Raw genomic sequence first — 24,353 nt, 5'->3', positions numbered from 1 at the left:
TGCAAAAACCGATCTGGCAGAGAAAGGGTTAAAGGATTGTTGAAAAGAATCTGCCCTGCTGATCTTGCAGCCCTGTACATCTTATACAGCCACTGGACCACTTCGCAGCGGCAGCGCTGTCTTTACTGGGCTCTCCTGTCCCATCTGAAAGCCTGGTAAGGATGTGTCCAGCAGCATTGGCTTTCAGGCTCACAGTGAGAACAGATTTAGTTCTTCCTGCTGTGTGACATCAGAAACCAGAAGTGGCAAGGATTTCATCTCTTCCGGATTCGGTCTGATGTAAAAAAAACATTGAATTTGATCTGATGCTTTGGAAGCCAGCAGAGACATATGGGGTCTAACAGACCCCAGATATTTATTACAGGTACTTATATAGAGCCATCAATTTACACAGCACTTTCCATATATATTGTACATTCACATCAGTCCCTAACCCTCAAGGGGCGTACAAATCTAAGGTCCCTAACTCACATTCATACATACACATACTAGGGACAATTTAGACAGGAGACAAAAATCCTACCAGCATGTCTTTGGAGTGTGGGAGGAAACCGGAGTACCCGGAGGAAACCCACACAGGGACAGGGAGAACATGCAAACTCCAGGCAGGTGGTGCCGTGGTTGGGATTCGAACCGATGACCCTAGTACTGCCAGGCGGAAGTGCTAACCATTTAGCCACTGTGCTGCATCTTCATAAAAAGAGGACCTATCATGGCCCATAATATCACAAGAGATATTGTACATCCTTTGTGATCAAAATAAAGTTGATCCAAAAATTAAAAGCAGTACAGTGTAAAAAAAAAAAAAAAAAAACAAACACCACTAACCACTTGCGGTTTCTCCAGGCACCGCGACATATTGATACATTGTTGTGATCACGCGCAGTAGCGTGGTGCTCAGTATTGGGTCGCTCTGAGAGGCCCAAATACAAAGTAATCACTGTGCAATCACAAGTCATGTAGTAAACAAGAGTCATGAATGGAATGTATTCATGACATCATTATCAACTATGGTGTGTTTTGTACCATGAAAGGGCTACTATTTTTTGTTTTTTTTAACCCCAACATGACAGGCGATACAAAAAGCATGCCGTTGCTACTAAGTGTGTTAGTGACAGCCGACGCAGATAGTGTGCATCAAGCTACCTGCCTATGGCAAGGTAGTCTGTCATGCATAATATTATATTACAACCTGCAAAACAGTGTTTTAGGTGTTTATTTTGTTTAAATAAAAATGTTGCTTTCCAAGTCTCCTAACGTACCAGATTCAACCTCTGATATAATATATTGTATGTTATTCTCAGAGTGGATTTGATATTTTGTTCCCAAACCATATAGCTGGTTATTTATATTTACCAATGCAAATATTGAAAAATACATTGTCTTTCATTAAACGTATTAACCAAAATATTAACCACACTATTTGTTAGTTGCAGCCCTACTAAATAATATACAGTACACTGATTTGAGTTATTTTTACCAAAAATGTAGCAGACTACATTTACGAAGAAAAATTATTTCTTTGCAAAATTGTATAACAGATACTAAGAAAATTATTATTTTTTTTTTTTTATTTCAGGATTCGTTTATTTTATGTAGCAAGAAATAAGTAACCCAGTGATGATTAAATACCACCAAAAGTAAGCTCTATTTGTGTGAAAAAAAATTATACAAATTTAATTTTAATACCGTGTTGCATAACTGAGCAGTTGCCAGTTTAAAGTAGTACAGCGCTGAATAGCAAAAAATGCCCAGGTCATGAAAGGGGTAAAACCTTCCATAGGTCAAGTGTTTAATTAAAAAAGAAAAAAAAAAAAAAAGGGTTACACAAATTTAAATGTGCCCCCCCCCCGTGCTTATGCTCAAATGTGTCCAACAAGCAAGCTTATAATTTAAGACTCTCACTCTCATGCAGACAGGAGTTTAATATATTTCTTTCAGTCCAATATTACAACAGCCACAGCGCCTGGAACAGGCAGACCCTGAAGCTGAGGTAGAAGGCGGTTTTCAGAAGCTATGGAGGCAATGTTTCAACCTTGGAGGACTCAAGCAGATGAAAAACAGGCGCTGTACCAGCACTTAAGACAAAAAACAGTAACTACAGGCAAGAAAGTTGACGGGATCACACAATACCTTTGGACCAACACAAGTGTCCCCACACCCTAAACTACAAAGAGCTCTCCGGCCGCTGGCCTTGATTTGGGTGCAGTGACCATCACCACTTTTATTTCTATGTCTCAAACTGAGGCTTTAACTGAACTCATGCCCCGAGGCAGCAAACGTCAGCCTCCAGAACCCCTGTCAGATGTCCATGGACTGTGTTCTGAATTCATACGGAGGGAGGAGAACAGGGCATGTGGCATGAGGGGCTTCAGGAATCAACACCCTTCCCCAACAGGGGCAAGATCCTAACAAACAGAAGAGGAAATCTCACACAGCTGTAAGTCTAGGAACTAGAGGGCCCAAGAGATCTGCATTCAGCTAGGGAGACCACTAACCAAATGGCCTCCTAGTCAGCATAAAATTTACATTGGGCTGCTCCTGGATTGTAGGAAACACAATCTAAACAAAGGGCCAGGGAATGGGAGGGTTTTTTTTACTGTGATTGAGAGAAAGAAAAAAAATACAAAATACTTTACACTTAAAATAAATGAATAAAATATTAAATCTGAACAAAGCATATCCCTCTATAGTGTGAACCTGCCTCAATCCAAAGCACTACGCATGAATTACTTCTGAGAAGTTTCTCTGACACCAAGAGAAAAATGGTGACAGGGAGAGTCCTCCTGCAGTTTGACAGGCTCAGCTCTGTTCCTGTGAGCTGTGTGGAGGGGGTGTCCCTCCAATCAGCTCAGAGGTCTCCTTAATGAGCTTTGCAGAGTAGCTTCAGCTCCCATTTTTTTTTAACTCTTATGCAGGCCATAGATGGGGAGAAAAACTGCAGATTTTTCTTTTAAAAAACGAAAAATCGGTTGTTCAAGTGGCCGACGTTACCATCAATGGTAAAAAAAAATCGGCCGATTTTCTACCCGTCTAGAGCCGGCAAAAAGTGTCCCTGCAGAGAGCTCTGCTATTTCTTTGACAGTTCTCTGACAGTTCCTTGACATTTATAGAAGTTGCAACAATGTATCTATTTGTTTCCATTTAGGATACAGATGTTTTTATTCAGAAACAAATAGATACAATGTTTCAACCGCTGTAAATGTCAAGGAACTGTCAGAGAACTGTCAGAAATAGCGGAGCTCTCTGCAGAGACACTTTATGCTGGACTGGAATTCTTCTTATTTTCATCCTACTTCTTCTTCTTCTTCTTCTTCATCCTCATCCTCATCCTCTTCTTCTTCTTCTTCATCCTCATCCTCATCCTCTTCTTCTTCTTCTTCATCCTCATCCTCATCCTCTTCTTCTTCTTCATCCTCATCCTCTTCTTCTTCATCCTCATCCTCTTCTTCTTCATCCTCCTCTTCTTCATCATCATCCTCCTCTTCTTCTTCATCATCCTCCTCTTCTTCTTCATCATCCTCCTCTTCTTCTTCATCATCCTCCTCTTCTTCTTCATCATCCTCCTCTTCTTCTTCATCATCCTCCTCTTCTTCTTCATCATCCTCCTCTTCTTCATCATCCTCCTCTTCTTCTTCTTCTTCTTCATCCTCATCCTCTTCTTCATCCTCATCCTCTTCTTCATCATCATCATCATCCTCTTCTTCTTCTTCTTCTTCATCCTCTTCATCTTCATCCTCATCCTCTTCTTCTTCTTCTTCATCCTCATCCTCTTCTTCTTCATCCTCATCCTCTTCTTCTTCATCCTCATCCTCTTCTTCTTCCTCATCCTCTTCTTCTTCCTCATCCTCTTCTTCTTCCTCATCCTCTTCTTCTTCCTCATCCTCTTCTTCTTCCTCATCCTCTTCTTCCTCATCATCATCATCCTCATCATCATCATCCTCATCTTCATCTTCATCATCATCCTCATCCTCTTCTTCTTCATCATCCTCATCTTCTTCTTCATCATCCTCCTCTTCTTCTTCATCATCCTCCTCTTCTTCTTCATCATCCTCCTCTTCTTCTTCATCATCCTCCTCTTCTTCTTCTTCTTCATCCTCATCCTCTTCATCATCATCCTCATCCTCTTCTTCTTCTTCTTCTTCTTCTTCATCCTCTTCTTCATCTTCTTCTTCATCCTCATCCTCTTCTTCCTCATCCTCATACTCTTCTTCTTCATCATCCTCATCCTCTTCTTCATCATCATCCTCTTCTTCTTCATCATCATCCTCCTCCTCCTCTTCTTCTTCATCCTCATCCTCTTCTTCATCCTCATCCTCTTCTTCTTCATCATCATCCTCATCCTCTTCTCCATCCTCATCCTCTTCTTCTTCATCCTCTTCTTCTTCTTCATCCTCTTCATCGTCTTCCTCTTCTTTTTCTTCTTTTTGTCTTCCTCTTGCAGGTCACTGCTCATGCGCAGATTTTTTATTGGTAAAAAATCGGCCGATTTGCCCACTAATTGCCGCGAAAATCGGCCGATCGGCAAAATCGGCCGATTTTTTTCCAACTTTACCGAAAAACAAAAACGGCCAAAATACCGAAAAACGGCCGACCAAATCGCCCACTAACGATCCGAAAATCGGCCGATTTTATTTTCGGCCGAAAAATCGGCCGATTTTCGACCCGTCTATGGCCTGCATTAGACAAGCTTTATCAATCCTGGACTTTGAATGGATGTAGAGAAAAGAAAAAACTATATATAAAACAGGTACAACTTATGTAGGAGGATTTTTTTCATCTGTATATCACCTGAGGACAATCACTTCACTGGGTATACGTAAGGGTTTGCAACCACTTTAAAAGGTGGAACTCTGGGGAAAAAAAAAAATAGATTTTCTGCCATGGGCGGAGTCCTGATTATTTACATGTCATTCTCTGTATTCTACATTTGAAGGGTTGCTGGGGATGCTAAAAATCCTAGTTCTATTATGCTGAATTTCACTGTCGGCTATGACCTTCTAACTGCTGTGAGTTCCTATTCTCAAACAGTGGTGATCGTTGCTCGCTCGCTCTTTAACACATCCATTCAAAAAAACATCTTGTAGTCTTTTCACCAAATAAAGGCTTTTTCTGAATGGATGAGTTGTCCTGACGTTTATCATTCCCTGAGTAGGTCACTTAATTGGAGATCAGGAGACTAAGTACCTACACAGGAAATTATTTTGTGCATTAAAAATTAGTACTTAAAACTTTGCAAGATCATACTGTGAATACAGATTTAATTTAACACCAATTGAAATAAAATAAAATTATTAGCGAATAAAAAAAAAAAAAAAATTAATTACTATTAGGAACGAAAAAAAAGAAAGATAGAAGTGTGCATAAATGTAGAAATCATTTATTCAAGTAGCTGTATTTGGCTGTGTAACTTATTGATGTTGTCATCTGCTACACACGTTGATTTCCTGGAAAATTTATGAACCATTAAATCGCTCAGCTCTTGCATCCCCCTGACAAGTATTCAATTTGTGGCTTGTCAGTGTTTCCTAAGATATTTACTTTTGAAACCTTTTAATGTATATTAATAACACAGAAAAAGACAAAGTATGTCAGTGTTTTTATTGGCGAACACTTGTCTTTCCCCTCTTATTTCAATAACTGTAAACTGCATCAACTCACAACAGTGAGGGAAGAATAAAAAAAAAATATATCAGTAAGACAGTTTCAATTCGCCAAGATGAATATTATAATTCCTTTCTTTATTTTATCTCCCGACACTGATACTCATCTCCAGAAAGTGTTCAGTTCACAAACAAATATTACTTGTGACATAAGGAGGTGTGAAAATGATATTTCTGCACCTACAGAATGCACTTGTGTTACAGTCACGGTGGATAAAAATCAATGATTTTTTAAAAAAAATTAAAAAAAAATCTGTTTTATTTAAATCGGATTTTTTAAAATAAAATGCTTTTTGAGGAAAATATATTACCATCCAAAGGTTATTCCATCATGAAATAAAGATTCGTTTTTTAATTATGTAGAATAAGGCTGTATATGTTTAATTTTTTTGGTAAATAAATTCCATGAATCCATTCACAATGTCATGCTCTTCCAGAGGTTTTTGTAAGATTATTGGGCAGTTTCTCTGCCTACAAGATATTATCACAGATGCTTGGTTTACTTTTGCAGTTCTCAAAACTGAATTTGACTCAGCGGAGATCACATGCCTCTTCTTCACAGCAAAAATGTTATAACATGAACAGAGTTAAGAAAAAGACCTTCATCCTAACTTCTACAAACCTATGAATACAGAATCAACCCCTTCAGTGCTAAATTTCAAGAAGTTCAGTAAATAGAATAAAAAAAATATTTTTCTGATTGTTTGGAGTGGAATAGATCTGCACAAGAAGAAAGTGGAACTAAGTGTGAGGAGGAAGGGGCTGACAGTCTAAGTTTCTTAAAATATATAGATTTTGTTTAGCCAAATTAGTTAACAAACATGGATGTTTGTTTAAGCAAATAACATATGCTGTAATGTTATTGTTTCAGTTGAATAAATCTATTTAAATTGTTATTATTAAGGTAATGATTATTTTTCTCCTTCCTAACTACAACAGAAAAGTTGTCCAAATATGAATGATTAACCTATTAAACTGGGGATAAAAAAAACTAATAGGAAAAGTTGTTATTCTAAAAATCTTCATCTACTTGCATATTAAAGTTATACCAGCAAGAATTAGTCTTTATGTAGAAAACTAGGATTTAAATCAAGCCTTATTGACTAGTGATTTAAATCGTGATTTAAAGCAGTTTGATTTAAATCAAATCCACCCTGGTTACAGTGCTGCTAAAGATGAACATATAGTATATGTATACACAAATATAAAACATTTTCTGCACATAAGATGTAATGGGTGCATTTGAGAATGCGTCCCAAGCATTTCAAACAGGGAAGTTCCCAGAAGCTTGTTCCCGCTAGGAGGACGTGTGAATGCAGCCTGTTTTATGTCATAAGTATGACATCTTTAAAATTGTTATCAGGGATGTTCAACTCCTATCGCCAGACGCCTGGGTAATGCAGTTCCTGGAGCCGGGCAAGAAGGTTTTTTTCCACATTCAGCCCTGCTGCGGACAAGTGGTAGGGTTTAGAGTTGACGGTCTGGTGATCCAAGCAGCTAACTAGCTGCTGGATCATTTTTACAGGCAGTGGGAGGCAGTGGGAGGCAGTGGGAGGCCCCCCCCCCCTGCCTTACGCAGGCTCTCCGGATACCCATGTCATCTCCCCTTTGGCAGAGGCACGCACCGGTCCAGTCCTGCCTCACCCCTCGCTGCCCATTGGCAGAGAGCGCCGCCAATCAGAGCCAGGTGTAGTCTCCAGCAGCTCTCTAGAAGAATGTGATTGTTGTCAGAAGCCTATTGTTGTCACAAGGGATGTTTACATTCTTGTGACAGCAATACAAGTGAAAGAAAAAAAAATTAAAGTGACAGTGTAAAAAATAAATTGAATTAAATAATTTAATTAAAAAGCACCCCATCCCCCCCCCCCCCCCCCCTTGCTCGCACACATAAGGTGGTGTGAAAATGGTATTTCTGCACCTACAGAATGCACTTGTGTTACAGTGCTGCTAAATACGAACATACAGTATATGTATACACAAATATAAAACATTTTCTGCACATAAGATGTAATGGGTGCATTTGAGAATACGTCCCAAGCTTTTCAAACAGGGAAGTTCCCAGAAGCTTGCTCCAGCTATGAGAACGTGTGAATACAGCCTGATATAGAATATATATATATATATATAGGGTAGTGTGCACCGAAATGTAAATTCTGGTGCCGAAACCGATAGCAAAAATTCAGAATGCGTGTGGCCAACAACCAAACCAAAATGTCTGTGTATGTGGGGAGGCTCCAATTTTATGGTTCTACTTTCATGTGTGTATATATATATATATATATATATATATATATATATATATATATATATATATATATATATATTTTTATTTTTTTTTTTTTTTTTAAACTTATTATTATTATTATACAGTATTTATAAAGCGCCAATAGTTCGCTCAGCGCTGTACATTACAAAAGGGAGACAGAACAATACCAATACAATGCAAAACATGAGGGGATCAAGGGCCCTGCTCTTTTGAGCTTACAATCTACTTATGATTTTATTGCCATCACATAGGGGACCAATAGTCCCCTATGTGATAGCACATAAGTAACAGGTCCTCTTTGTAGGGGGGATGGGGTGGGGGGCAGTGTGTGTGCGCAAGGAGAGGAGCAGTGTATACAGAGAGGCTCCCTCACTGGCTGTCACTATATGTCAGTGCTAGTTTTTAAATGCAATTGAAGGCTTTTTTTTGTTCACTACAGCTAAGAGAAAAACTTTGTTTCTTTTAGCTCAGGGAAACAAACTAAAAAGAAACTTTGTTTTTCTTCTAGCTTGGGGAAAGTGACAGGCCATTCTCTAAGCTATAGTGAAGAAAAAAAAAAGCCGGTAATTACATTGAAAAACCAGCACCAACATATATAGTGACAGCCAGAAACTGTATAGACTGCTCCTCTCCTGCCTTTCTCTGCTGCCCCCCCACCACATCTGCAGTACACACAGTCCCCTGTATCAGCACCTTTATTGGCTAAATTTGTCCTATCTGCAAAAGTGCTATTTTCGGCGGCCAAAATTTTGGTGCATTCCCAATATTGGGCCTATTGCTGTCACAAGGGATGTTCACATTCCTGTGACAGCAATACAAGTGAAAACAAATTAAATAAAGGGACAGTGTAAAAATAAATGAAAAAAAAAAAAAAAAAAAAAAATTAAAAGCACCCCGTCCCCCCGTGCTCACACACAAAGGGAAACGCATGTGTCGGTCCTGCACACGTGCAAACAGCGATCGTCCCACACATATAAGGTATTGCCACGAACAACATTATGGGCAGCAATTCTAGAACCATACTTCCTCTGTAAATCTAAAGAAGTAACCTGTAAAGGCTTTTAAAGCATCATCTATGAATAGTAAAATTCACGCTGTTTGTTACCGTTGTATGGGACTGCACGACAGGACAATTTTAAAGTGTGACATGTTTGGTTTCTAATTTACTTTATCATCTTTTATATTTTACCAAAAAAATAGGCTATGTATCATGTTTCTTTGCATTAAAATAAAAATAAAAAAAAAAGTATGTTATTAGAAAAAAAAAACAACACTTATGGTAGAAACACCGCTGCAATGTGACAAACTGCAAAACCCACCAATTTATTCTCTATGACCTTGAACAAAAAAAACAAGAACATTAAAAGTTTAAGTCACCATAAAGCCCCTTTCGTCTTTAAAAGCCCCAGATATTCCTAAAAAGCACCTCTGCTTACTAAAAAAAAAAAAAAAAAAAAAACCATCCCCCCCTTCATATTTTCCATCCTGGGATTTTTTTTTTTTTTTTTTATTTTTTTTTTTAATCGGGACAAGTAGATTGTCATGAGGAACAAGTACTTTCGGACCTTTATTTAGTCCTTGGACAAGTAGTTTTTTTTTCAAAATGCCCACACCCCTAGTTATCTATCAGTCTTTTTGAATGGATAAAAGTAGTCAATCTGCTCATATGCACCACACGCAACATTGACCAGAAAAGGCAAATGAGAGTTGTCTGAAAGTAGGAAAATGATAGACTAGCATGTCAAAGAATAAAGGCTTTAAGACCATCTACAAGCTTGATGTTCCTGAGGCTACAGTAGTAAATATTAGGAAGTATAAAGGCTGGTACACACGGGTCAAATATCAGCCAGTTCAAAAGAAACCGGTCAACATTCGGCCAGGGTGTACAACAGCCTGTCTGACAGAAGCCAGCCTTATATTAGGCTTGTCAAATGGGCATGCTGGAAAACAAGCAGCTGATCGGCATCCAATCGGCGCTTGCAGCCAATTGCTGTGAGTACTGATCGGTGTGTTCTGGTGGGGGTAGTCCCGTCATAACACAATAGCTCAGCAGAGAGATTGCTGTACAATGCAAAGTACAGTGACCTCTTCAGTTTTTTTCCCATCCATTTCATTAAGCTTGTTGGGTTGAATAAAAAAAAAAATATATATATATATATATATATATATATATATATATATATATATATATATATATATATATATATATAAAACACACTACCTGTGTATACCAGGCTTAAAGGATAAGTCAACCTTTGGAACATGTTACATGTTCCACCCGTTTTTAGCTGCAGCCGCCCCCACCGCCCCCCTCCCTGTGACAGATAGTACGGGGAGAAGTTTACCCGTACTGTCAAATTTGACAACAGCATGACCGTGCAGGGCTCCACCCACATGGCCGCGCCATTCATGCACAGACTTCCGTGAATGAATGAACTGCAAGTCCCAACAGCCTTGGCGGCTGTGGGCTTGTAGTTTTAAATGAACTACCATGGCGCTGTGGAGCACCGTCGTAGTTCATTGAAGCTTCTTGTCAGTATATCTGCTTGCCCGTACATCCCATAGGGCAAGCAGATATTCTGACAGGTCTGCAGGAGACCCCCATGGCATCAAAGATCTACTGATCGCTGGTGCAATGCTTTCCAGGCTCCTATGGACAAAAATAATAACATGCACATTTTTTTTACCAGAATAAAAAAAAATGTGCATTTATTACTTTTGCCCAATAGGTTACCTTATCCTTTAAGGTCCATGGTAGTGTAACCAACCGTGGGCAAGAGAGGATAAAATCGACCCAGACTGAACAGAATGATAGATAAAAAACTAGTAAAGTGAGCGCTCTAGATCAGCAGCTGTACCACTAAAGGTAACCACAATAAACCTTCAAATTGATAAAAAAATGTACATAAAGTGCAGCACTAATAAATAAACATAGGTATAAAATATATACTATAAGTTCATCCAGTGTAAGAAATAAATAATGGATAAAATAGTTCATATAACATTAAATGGATGATCCTCTCAGCAGCAGATTTCTAACAAGCTTGTGACTGGAACCAATGGTAAAATTGCGCACTCACTGGAAGCGCATAGGTAATGTGCATATATGTATAACCACCAGGATCTCTTAAGTAGGCGGAATGTTTCAGGTAAGTGGTGAGCTTCCTTCTATGGATTGGTCATCAAGTCTTGGGATAGTAAGGAAATCTGCTAGGTCCAGAGGTCCCCTTAAGGATGGATGGGTGCTCAGCCTGGATACAGGGCTCCCTTCCTCTGGATGTTGAATTCAATGGGGGTAATCTGCAAGTTTAATAGCTCCATAGAGGAGCCAAAAAAATCAGGTGCCCATAGTGTAGTATTCCAAAAACATTTATTCCAGTAAAAATAATTGATTCAAACAGGGTAGTATTGCACAGTAACTTCCAAATAAATGCAGAGTTAAACAACACTGACCCTATTAGCCTCCCCTCTGATGATGCGCTATGCACGAAAGGCATAAGAAGAAGCTGACAGAATGTGACGTCACTGCCGCCGGCGCCACGAAGAAGCCCGGCGGCCATCTTTAATAGGGTCAGTGCTGCTAAACTGCATTTATTTGGAAGTTGCTGCTGAGACAATCATCCATTTAATGTTATATGAACGATTTTATCCATTATTTCTTACACTGGATGAACTTATATTATATATTTTATACCTACGTTTATTTATTAGCGCTGCACTTTATATACATTTTTGAACAGAATGATAGTGTGAGCGGTGGTGGTAAAAAAAAAAAAAGGTAAAAAGAAAAGATACAAGTTTAACTCCAAGGTTATGATATGTCAGTGTTTGACCTCACCATCTATCACTTTTGGAACAGCTGTGGGCGCAAAGAAAAAAGACCCAGGAAGAATCCACTGTTGAAAGAAAAGCATAAAAGAGCACCAAAGCTACTGTGAAACATGGAGGAGGCTCAGTATGTTTTGAGGGTGCTTTGCAGTGTCTGGCACTGGGGGCCTCGAATCTGTGCAGGGCACAATGAAATCTCAGGAAGGTTAAGGAATTTAGCAACAAAAAGTACCTTTTGGAAAGGTCACAGGTCCTCAATGGGATACTAACCCAAAACCACAGCTACAAGCACGCAAAATGGCCAAGAACAAAACTATGGACTATTATGAAGTGGCCTTCTACGAGCCCTGAACTGAGTCCTACCAAACATTTATGGAATGAGTGGAAGCATGCAGTCCCACAAACTGGTCCATGTCTGTAAGACAGCTTCACTTCTATGTGCTAAAAGGGTTCGTAGCACTTTAAGTTTGCTGTATACAACTTTGTTTGCTGTCATTATTCTTACAAAAATAGGTTAAATGGCAGGAGTGTATGTGGAAATTAATTCCCTCAGTAATGCTCTAATGCAATGAAATGATCAGGCAGTTCTCAGGCAGGGGCTTAAGTTGACCAAGTAAACAAAGAGTAGATTACCCACTGCTTATCTATTTCACACAGCCCTGCATAGACATTTGTTACTAAACGCTATAAGAAACCTTATTAAAGATAATTACATTTAAGTGAGATGCTGCAATTGCCACACAGCAGTATTCCATGGGCATAAACAAGTTATAAGAGGTGTTAATTTGTAATAAACATAAAAAAGCAATTTTAAATTCAATTTATTTAGCAATGAATAAAGATAATTCAATCACTGAATATAATTTTTTACTTCCAAAATAAGATATATTGCGACCTTGCGGGCTAAAATGATTATTTTATGGGTGGCTGCATGCCTTATAATGTATATATACAGTTTGAACACAACCCTAGTTTTGTATTTAACAGAAATCTACCAAATATTATTTACATTGAAACTGACCATATAACATAACCCTGGAGCAATAACAGAAGATAACGACTCGATCCTGTGGAAACAAATAGCCCACTGCTTATTGGAGAACTATGGCCTTATGGGAAATCAGTGAAAACACTGTTTTGGCTGCCACTGCTTACCCCTGAAAATTGTAATCTGCTGCATTCCTGCTTGGGGTCTGTGACACAAAAAAAGTATTTGAAGCCAGATATACAGTTGCAGGAAAAAGTATGTGAACCCCTTGGGATTACGTGGAGTTTTGCATGAATTGGGCATAAAATGTGTTCTGAACGTCATCTAAGTCACAACAATAGAAGAACACAGTCTGCTGAACATAATACTACACAAACATTAGATGTTGCCATGGTTTAATTGCACATAACATGTAAACATTCACAGTGCAGGGAGGAAAAAGTATGTGAACCTTTGGACTTAATAGCAATAAACAGCAATAACCTCAACCAAACGTTTCCTGTAGTTGCAGATCAAAAGGGTTCTGGAATCTTTTCTGGGAGTTGCGCAACACTGTTTGTTAGATTGCAGCGCATTTGTCACGTGGAAAATCACGGCAAGAACGCCTCGCGTTTTTAGGTACCATTGAAATTAATGGCATAAGGACATTGTGCGTGTTCAAATCAGGGCAGAATCGCAGAGATGCCCATGAATTGAAACGCCCTAGTGTGAATGAAGCCTTAGAGTTTACAGACTGCCAGCAGCAGGGCTAGATGCTGGGATCTGTGTCTTCCACCTGCACCAAAACACCAGGATCTTATGTACTGGGGCTAAACACCCAGCACACATGAGGTCTTATAATAATTCTACATGTTTATGTCAACAGAGAGGGACGAAAGATAAGGCTGCACGCTGATTATCAAGGAGGGAACAATGGTGTGCTATTCCAAGTATAGGCCAAAGGCGCTGTAAAATAGTAATCATATCTAGCCTGAAAGCAAAAGATCAGGCAATGAGGGTTATTTACAGTGCTAAAACTGGAGACTGCAAAATCTTATGCAGCCCTGCATAGAAACCAATCAACTTCCAGGTTTGTCAAAGCTTAAAGTGGAATGCCACCCAAAATGGATGCCACATTTGCCACTATTTTGGGGAAGGGGGATCGGGTACCTGGTTTTGACAGGTATCCGCTCTGGCGAACTGAACTAGAAGTTCGGCTTCCCTCGAAGCCTTCTAGGACACTTCACAGGTCCAGACCATTCAGAAGGCGCAGCGTGACATGGGCAGTGGGCACCCGGCTGTGATGCTGCAAGCTGTTCAGACGTCGGCTCAAGGAGAACCAGAGGGAGAGAAGGGACGGCGCTGGATTGAGGGACAGGTGAGTGTGTGTTTATTAAAAGTCATCAGCTACCGTTTTTATAGCTGCTGCCTTTTAATAAAACACAAAACCAACTGGAACTCCACTTTCATTGAACAAGCTGAAGTTAAAAGCTAATTAGATACCATGCACAGCTGCACCACTTTTAGTAAATGTCTATGAGTGGCTTCCAATGGGCTGTGGGAGGGACTTTATTATAAAGTCCAAAAAAAAAAAAAAAATTAAAAAAAAAAGTGCAGCGATTACAGTAGCAAACAATTCCTGGAATTCATATCACAGACATGCTTAGAATTGTGTTGTGCCTCTGCGTGGAAAATATTGTTACAAAGGATACATGTACCAGCTGGTTACAGGTAAGCAAATTTGTTGCATGGAGGTCAGCACCAAAGCTGGCGTTTCCATACCAAAATTTCTGTCCTAATTGTAGCTCGGTAGCACAAAGCTACCTGCCTGGACATCTTCTACACACACAGCTGCGGGATCCAAGAAGGTAAATGGTGGGGTGGTCACAAATCTACTAGTGTATGGCCAGCTTTAACAACTAGAGGTGGGGAGAGGGAAGCCACAGGCTTGTGGTGCATGCAAATATGTCCTGATCTTTACTACAGGGCGGCACTACTCTGAGCTCTCAGGCCTTTCTCTATGCACCAACTTAGAGCTTGTGTGTCATTCACACAGACACGCGAGTTAGTGCAGCAGGCAGAGCTGCGTGCTGATCATTTTGGACTAGTCCTCAATTTGCTTTAACTTGTCATTTTAGGGAAAAAAAATAAACAATCCAATTTGATTGATACAGGTCGCGACTTTCTGCTGTAGCTTTAATCAATCTGGCCCTTAGGTGGCATGTATTTCTATTCTATATACAGTGTTACCTCGGTTTACGAATGCCTCAGTTAACGTAATTTTCAGTTTACAAATGAAAATCCATTTTTTACAAATTTTTTTTGCAATACAAAAAGTGTAGTGTGAAAAAAAGACAGGACACGGTCTTTGACAAGTCCTTTATTAAAAGAAAAAAACTAAAAGAATGTCCCCCACAGAAGATCCAACATCAATCACGATGTCCGCCGCCGCCCTGAAAAGAGTAAAGGAAAAAAAAAAAAAGTTCTGTTCCCGACGATGGCAGCCAGCCCTCTGCCTGCTTCGGTAGTATGACAGTTCTTAAATAGGTAAGGGGTGGGGCCACCCGTGGACATCACGCATGTGACAATGATGTCACATGGGGCAGGGTCACTCAGATGATGACCCTGGGTGGCCACACCCCTTACATATTAAAGAACTCTCACGCCAGCTCAGAGGCAGAGGGCTGGCAGCCATCGTTGGGAACGGAACCTTTTTTCGGGTCAGCGGAGGGCATTGTGATTGACGATGGATCTACTACGGGGTACATTCTTTTCATTTTTTCTTTTAATAAAAAGGACTTGTCAAAGACCGTGTCCTGTCTTTTTTCACACTACACTTTTTGTGAATGAGTATCAGGACCATGTACCCCATACTCATTCACATGGGGGGAGAGAGCCGGGATCTTGGGGCCCCCCTTATTAAAAGGGGCTTCCAGATTCCGATAAGCCCCCTGCCCGCAGACCCCCACAACCACCGGCCAGGGTTGTGGGGAAGAGGCCCTTTGTCCCCCCTAGTTGAGGGCATGTGGCCCAGTATGGTTCAGGGGGGGCTCGCTGGTATGGATTTTGGGGCGACCCCCAAGCAATTTTTTTTTTTGTTTTCATTTTGGCGTGGGACTGCCCCTCAAAATCCATACCAGACCCAAAGGGCTTGGTATGGATGGGAAGGGGGACCCCATGCCGTTTTTTAAATAATTTTTTTAGTTGCCGGCAATTCTTTTACATTCAGCTGTCAGTGGGAACCCCACTGACAGCTGAAACATTAACACATTGTTGTAACTACTAATATACCGCATGACTTGATAAAATAACTCCTGCGGTATTTTAGTAGCATTTACTTTTTTCTGACCTTCGGAAAGGATTAATTGGTTTTCAATGCATTCCTATGGGAAATAGCGTTTCAGTTTACAAATTTTTCACTATTCGAAAAGTCCTGAAGAACTAATTAAATTTGTAAACCGAGGTATTACTGTAAGTCAGTAGTGAATATCATACATCAGCAGTGAATGGAGAGAAAAAGAAAAAAAACTAATTTGCAATAGAATTTGGAAGCATGGTTTTATGCAAGGAATGGTTAGTTTTTCGAATCATTCTGAACCTGAAGAAAAAAAAAAATGCTCACAATGCTGGTAATTTGCCAGTAAAGATTCTCACATTACAAACATTTTCAAGCAGAAACCTGACAAACCAAACAGAATATTCCAACACTTTCTAGACTTTGTTTTAAAAGCTTTTTTTTATGCAAAAAGGAATGTAAAATACAAATCTGCAAAGCTTGTAGCTATAAATAGAAGGGACAAGCGTCTATATAAATCAATACTGCACTTCCACACCTGTTCTTAATGTTTAACAAAGACAGAGCTAAATTCAGCAGATTACAGGGCTACGCAATATACGAGCAGCTGTCTTGCAAGTAATATGCTAGAAATGATCAGCTTTTTAAAAAGGAACTATCACAGCCTCAAGGGCAGCATTTTTACAAAGCTACCTTGGAGGTGTTAATTCCACACTATATTAAAAAGAGAAGTACAACCAAACCTCATTTGGCTGTACTTCTCCTGTGGATCACAGGAGTGCAGTTCGTTCTGCACTCCTGTGACCCGTTTTGAGCACACTGCAGTGACTGATAGTCACCACCCTCTACTCAGGGAACTGCTGTGAGAACTCAGTGATCAACAGTCATGTGATTGCCGAGTTCTCACCCTTAGGCCCCATGTACACGGGACACTTCTGAACGATGGAAACTGACTGCTGGAAAACGTAGGTTAAAAAAAACGCCTGTTTACGCGTTTGCATAACGCATTTACATTTAAAAGCATTTTTTTAAGATAAGCACAGGAGAACCTCCCAAATGCCCAGAATGCACTGAAAAGTGGTAAATTATTAACTATTTCAGACTGTTTCTGAAAAATACAGAGTAGAAGCAGAGACAGCAGTATGTGTTGACATTAGCTAGGTGTGAGTTGCTCATTAACATTTCTTTTGTTTCCAAGGGTGGGACAGGTGTCTGGTGGAGTCATCAAGGCCACCTGGCAGGGGGTCTTGGTGAGGTGTGAATGGTCATTAACATATCTTTTGTTTCCAAGGTGGGAGAGGTCTGAGGTGTGAATTGGTTTTCACAATGTGTGACAAGCTTGGTAGGAACATCCTGTGGTAAGTATTTTGTCCATCTGAGTACCTTGAAAACGCTTTGCATGCATTTTTCATGATGAAAAAAGGCTCTGGACAGCATTGGAAACTGGAAGAGTTTAAAAAAAAATTTGCAAACACTTATAAACACCATTTGACGCGTTTACAAGCATTTTGCATTTGAAACGCTGATAAAATCAACTGCTGAACGCAAGTTTGGTGCATTCAAAAAAATGACTGTAAACTCAAATGCCTGTAAACAAAGATGTGTACATGGACACATAGGAAAACATTAGGGCGAGTTCAGGGGCTGCTGAAAAAAATGCTGAACAGCTCCTAAACGTGAGTTTATTAGCTGCAGTGTACATGAGCCCTAAGGCTTTAACAAGGCTTACCTGTAGATACTGTAAATATCTCCTAAACGTGCATCATTTAGGAGATATTTACTGTAGCGGCGCTGGTGATGTCACTGGCGCATGCACACCTGCAATCTCAGCTAAACGGCGTCCCGTCCATTGAGCCATGCTGTGGCCGAAACACTCAGCAGTGACGTCATCGCCAATCAAACGTCCACACCCCAAGAACTCGGAAGGAAGAGCGGGTATGTGATGCATACTAGCACATTATGTTCTTAACTTGCAGGGAGTACGTGAGTACATGAGCTCTTAGAGCGGAGACCAAACGCTCCATCCACATAGGATAAATGGGGGGGGGGGGGCATCATTAATTCACATGAATGCATAAACTACAGGTCCTGCTTGCCACTGAGGCAAATGGACTTGTAGTTTTCAATGAACTACGAGACAGCTGATCAGCACATAGTTCATTCATTCTTCTTCCAGCTAACTAAATGAAAGTGATAATAAAGCTAAATTTAAAATGTGGTTTTGCTCAAGTTCCCCACCTGTACTCCTGCCTCCTCCCCCATAGCAAGCTGCTTGCTATGGGGGCACTCATGCGTGCTTGCTCCCAAGCCCTGCTCTGTGCATCCATAACACACACAGAGAAGGGCTCAGCCCTGCTCCCTCCTCACTGGCTGTGATTGACAGCAGCGGGAGCCAAGAGAGGCAGAGAGCTGGGATAGCTGCTGCTTTTGTGCACATGACTGGATCGAGAGGGGGCTCAAGTAATTATTCAAAGGGCCAAGGAAGGGACCGCACACAGGTTTTTTTACATTTATGTATAGAATGCATGAATGTAAAAAACATTAAGCCTTTAAGCTCTGTTCACACCAATGCGTTTTTTAGTGTTCTTTGCAGAAATGCACTACAGTCCATTTAACATTGTTTCCTATGGAACATGTTCATTTCTATGCTTTTTTCAGCTGCTGTACTTTTGGAAAGGGTCAAGGACTTTTATAAATGCAAAAACCAGCATTTTTGCTACAATAGAGTTTAATGGAGAAGCTGCTAAAATGCATGGTTAGTGCGTTTTAGCTGCATTTGCATTTTTATTCTGCCCAGCAAAAAAAAAAAAAAATCCACTTTAACAAAAAAATAAAAGCTGAACAAAAACACAAAAAAGTATCAAAAACACGTGTAGAACCCCCCCCCCCCCCAAAAAAAAAAAAACCTGTAAAAAGCACTGTAAAACAGACAAAATGCAAAGTGCATGGGTGTGAACGGAGCGTGAGAATCACTGGAAAGCCCATTCAGAAGTATGAGCAGAAAGCTGGAGGGAAAGTGCAGGAATTTAGACATTGCACCTGTGATCTACAGAGGTCTCCTCCAGCAAAACTGGAGCCAGGAACACTGCCCCGGTCTCAGAATATTTATGAGCTCACTCTGCACCTTCTGGTCACACCTCCCCAGGCATTGGCAAGAGATCCATAAATATTCAGGCTGCCCATTCTGCCCTTCCTCCCACTATGTTTCTAGAATCCTCTAGAAGATGGGGGGGAGGGGGGGTAACTGAGCAGCAACCTGTGAAATACTGAGCAGCCCTAGGTATTGGATTCCCCACACCTTTGAATACAGTGGAACTAACTGAATTTACCTAGCAGCTTACTCTACACTAGGAGTGTGCTACATGCATTCCCTCCATGAAGGTAAAAATTGCCCCAGTAGTTGTTGTGACGGGCGAGGAATCAGACCCCAGCCCTTCTCACCAACTCGTAACCGAAGGACTAGCCAATCTAAGACCATGATGTCACGCGCATAACAATGCCACACCCAGCACACCGATTTTCCAGCTAATTGGACCACAATCAACGTATCGGCAGCCTGAATGCGATTGTTAGTGGGTCAAGTTAATTACGCAATTAACCCTTCACACTGCCACCACCTCCTTTTTATACAGAGAAAAAAGAAACTCAGCAATGCACTAGGATGATTGGTTAACCGTCAGTATCCCGCTATCTCTACAGACCGTTTATACAGAGGGTTAAAGTCTCACAGTAGCGCTCTTCAGCGGCAGAGACTCGTAAGTTACATTCAGGAGCTATAGAAACAGTTCAACACTTTTAGAAAGTAAGATTTATTACCAAAAGGTCAAAAGGGTGCAGTAAAAATATTTACAGAAAGAAGATGTAATATATATATATATATATATATATATATATATATATATATATATACATACATACATACATATATATGTATACATACATACACACGCACACATACATACATATATATACACATATATACACACATACAGACACACAGCACAACAAACAGATAACAGAAAGAAGTTTAGGTAAATAAGTACTTGTCAAATAAATGCCTGGGGTTAAGCAGTTTCAAGTCTGATGAGCTAAAAAAAAGGGATTTCTGGTCTCGCACTCAGTTTCGTTGGTACAACGCGATTCTCCTTTTTTCTCGGTCTGCTAGATGGTAAAACGCCAAAAGACCTCACTTCTCTGACTACCCACAAAACATAACAGCTTCTTTTCTCTACACAAAATCAACTGGGTGTCTCTTCCCACAACTGGGTGTCTCTTCCCACAACTGGGTGTCTCTTCCCCCAACGGACAAGCCAAGCCTTATTTGGCAAAGAATTGTTAGGCAGGGCTCAGCATCATACACTGATTGCATTCCTGAGAGAGGGGGAATGAGGGGATGACATTAAGACTTCTTGACACAGTGAGAGCCCCGTGCCTGCTCTTGTATGCACGACTGTGACAGTTGTCCCCCCACCTCTCAATATACTTACCTTTTTCAATCCAGAGCCCATCTGCAGCACCACTCTCCCCTCTTCCTCTTATCAAAGGAGGCAGAAGCAGCTGTCAGGCCTCATTCACACAAGACATGCAGAAAAACTGGACATCCATGTATTTCTATGGACTAGCGGATGTAAGCGGATGATCATCTGTTTACATCCATTAACATCTGGTTTTTTGAACGGAAGAAAACCCTATTTTTCTTCTGTAAAAAACGGATGGAAAACAGACGAAAACCAGATGTAAAAGGACATCTGGTTTTGCATTTATAAAGAATGTAAAAAAAATAGATTTGAACTGATGAAAAAATGGGTCAGTTTATCTTGGAAAAAAAAAGTGACTTAACTGATGAAAAAAAAAAAAAAAAAAAACGAATGCCCATGTGAAAGGACCCTTATAGAGACATCAGTTTTCATGCGCGATTCAATGAGTTTTACATGTTTTAGATTCCTGCGCAGAAAGAATCTGCATGATACCAGTGTTGTGGTGTGATCAGGACATCTAGAGAGCAATTGTTTTTTTTGTGCCCGTGCAGAAAAACACATCTCTGCACATGGTGTGAACAAGGCCTTAGTCAAATCCTGTGAGAACTGAACGGTGTTGTGTGTGTCAGTGGACATACACAGCCTAGCTCACCCACACAAGTGCCCCCAGAGCAGCTGGCTTGTTGCATTAACACATGAATACACTGCGTTGTGTTGAGGAAGTCCATTGATTTTGAAAGGCTTGTCTTGGCACATGTTCTCCTGTACCACAATACACAGCGAATGTACAGACTGTGCTGCACTATATATGTACGGTTCAAGACATAGAATTGAAAATGAACGGCAATGCAACAAATATAAAATGTACTGCACCCAACTGCAAACCGCATCTGAGAGGGAAGGATTACACAGTGCACTCATCCTGATCTGTCTTATTCATACCTTCAGGAATCTAAATCTACAACCCAGCACAAGTGGGAGGAGGGAGATCTGCATCCCTCAGGAAAGAAATCCCGTGATCATTCCACAGCAATCACAGCCTCATGGGAGTAGTGTGTGGTGTGATTGGAAGGGATGACCTCCACACACAAAATGACAAACAGATATTATTTAACTACAAATAATCATCAATCAGTTTAATAAACTACAAATATTTATCCTAAGTTCCTGAAATAAATAAACATTTCTCAGCAAACTGAAATGTCCCTGACACGGCCGGCCACAGGGAGACATATGGAGCACCGGACTGGACTACATCTTACAGCAGATTATCGCACCACCAACACACAGCACGGCTCGCACTGAAATGTCTCTGACACGGCCGGCCACAGGGAGACATATGGAGCACCGGACAGGACTACATCTTACAGCAGATTATCACACCAACACAGAGCACGGCTCGCACTGAAATGTCTGACACGGCCGGCCACAGAGAGACATATGGAGCACCGGACTGGACTACGTCTTACAGCAGATTATCACACCAACACACAGCACGGCTCGCACTGAAATGTCCCTGACACGGCCGGCCACAGGGAGACATATGGAGCACCGGACAGGACTACATCTTACAGCAGATTATCACACCAACACAGAGCACGGCTCGCACAGCATTTCACTTTTCTTTGTTAACATCAGAATGAAATAAAGTGACCACTAATGAAGAGTAGGAGTCCACAGACTTCTAGAAGGAGGAGAGCCGACAGTCCCTGACAGGACATAGGCAATAGAAGTGACAGTTCAGAACGCTGACAGAGTAGAGATGACAGTTCCTGACAGGACACAGGCAGGAGAGGTGACAGTCCCTGCCAGGACACAGGCAGGAGAGGTGACAGCGCCTGACAGGACACAGGCAGGAGAGGTGACAGCGCCTGACAGGACACAGGCAGGAGAGGTGACAGCGCCTGACAGGACACAGGCAGGAGAGGTGACAGCGCCTGACAGGACACAGGCAGGAGAGGTCACAGTCCTTGACAGAACACAAGTATCTGGCAGTTACAGTCCCTGAGATGACAGAGTTCTGCGGCAGTAGTTCCCATCAGGACACAGGCAGAAGTGACAGTCTCTGACAGGACATAGGTAGGAGAAGCCACAGTCCCTGACAGATCACAAGTATCTGGAAGTGACAGTTCCTGAGATGACATGGACAGTAGACATCTATGGCATTCGAGGTGACAGTTCCTGACAGGACACAGGCAGTACAGTCCAATGATAGAAGAGATGACAGTCCCCGAGATGACATAGACAGAGTCCTGTGGAAGGAGAGGTGACAGTCCCTGTGATGGCATAGACAGAGTCCTGTGGAAGGAGAGGTGACAGTCCCTGTGATGGCATAGACAGAGTCCTGGGGAAGGAGAGGTGACAGTCCCTGTGATGGCATAGACAGAGTCCTGGGGCAGGAGAGGTGACAGTCCCTGTGATTACAGAGTCCTGGGGAAGGAGAGGTGACAGTCCCTGTGGTTACAGAGTCCTGGGGAAGGAGAGGTGACAGTCCCTGTGGTTACAGAGTCCTTTGGAAGGAGAGGTGACAGTCCCTGTGATGACATAGAGTCTTGTGGAAGGAGAGGTGACAGTCCCTGAGATGACAGAGTCCTGTGGAAGGAGAGGTGACAGTCCCTGTGAACAGAGTCCTTTGGAAGGAGAGGTGACAGTCCCTGTGATGATATAGAGTCCTGTGGAAGGAGAGGTGACAGTCCCTGTGAACAGAGTCCTTTGGAAGGAGAGGTGACAGTCCCTGTGATGATATAGAGTCCTGTGGAAGGAGAGGTGACAGTCCCTGAGATGGCATAGACAGAGTCCTGGGGAAGGAGAGGTGACAGTCCCTGAGATGACAGAGTCCTGTGGAAGGAGAGGTGACAGTCCCTGTGATGGCATAGACAGAGTCCTGTGGAAGGAGAGGTGACAGTCCCTGTGATGGCATAGACAGAGTCCTGTGGAAGGAGAGGTGACAGTCCCTGTGATGGCATAGACAGAGTCCTGTGGAAGGAGAGGTGACAGTCCCTGAGATGACAGAGTCCTGGGGAAGGAGAGGTGACAGTCCCTGAGATGACAGAGTCCTGGGGAAGAAGAGGTGACAGTCCCTGAGATGACAGAGTCCTGGGGAAGAAGAGGTGACAGTCCCTGAGATGACAGAGTCCTGGGGAAGGAGAGGTGACAGTCCCTGTGATGACAGAGTCCTGCGGCTGTAGAAGTCCCTGACATGCTGTAGGCAATAGACCTCTACGACAGGAAAAGTGACAGTCCCCGTCAGGACAGACAGGAGAGGTGACAGACCCTGACTATTCCTGTCCCCCGTGGTGTGTGGGGGTATACACGTTGTCACACACAGTGTCCCCGGATACTCACAAACTTGGAGAACTTCCTGTCCCCTTCGTCTCCTGTGGGCTCGGGGTAGGCCGGGACCGCTCGCTGTTTGCGGCTCATGGTGCGGGTGTGTGTAGCAGGGAGATAGCTCTGTCAGTCCGGGATGGAGCCGTCACTTGAGGATTACCAGGAATCCGATTACCGCGGTGAGGTGGAGGGATGGTGATCCACTTATGTCTGAATCCGATCTCATACAGTGCCAGGAGCCGGTCACACACTTCACTCTACAGCCAGGCTCAAGGTTCCCGCCAGTCCAACCACTCCTACTAATTCCTACTTAGCCAATAAGATAGTGCCGGGGCTCTGCCATGCACAGCCGCCAGCCACTCTCCGTGGCCCTACCATCTTGTGACTTGTTTGACACGCCGGACACGGGCGGCCATCTTTGTGCCTGGCACAGATCTCTGGGCTCAGCCTGCTGCTTTGAGATAATTTACTTATATGATAGTCGTCACTTATTGTTCCTGGCCTTTCTATCTTCATTCAGCCTGAT

General features: G+C 41.8%; 1 protein-coding gene across 1 annotated transcript in view; it reads right to left on the bottom strand.

Annotated features, from left to right (window-relative positions):
• Positions 1-24,127, bottom strand: part of DIAPH3 (diaphanous related formin 3) — a 1,068,692-nt gene extending 1,044,565 nt beyond the window's left edge. The window contains exon 1 of the mRNA XM_089668393.1: positions 23,843-24,127. Within this exon, the coding sequence (XP_089524519.1) occupies positions 23,843-23,920 (78 nt within the window). The 5' untranslated portion in view covers positions 23,921-24,127. The remainder of the gene's footprint in view (positions 1-23,842) is intronic.
• Positions 24,128-24,353: the final 226 nt, after the last annotated feature.

This window comes from Staurois parvus, unplaced genomic scaffold (assembly GCF_062004578.1).
Source record: "Staurois parvus isolate SC_StPar_1 unplaced genomic scaffold, SC_StPar_1.0 ptg000007l, whole genome shotgun sequence".
NCBI lineage: Eukaryota > Metazoa > Chordata > Amphibia > Anura > Ranidae > Staurois > Staurois parvus.
This window is presented reverse-complemented; position numbering and strand designations above follow the sequence as displayed.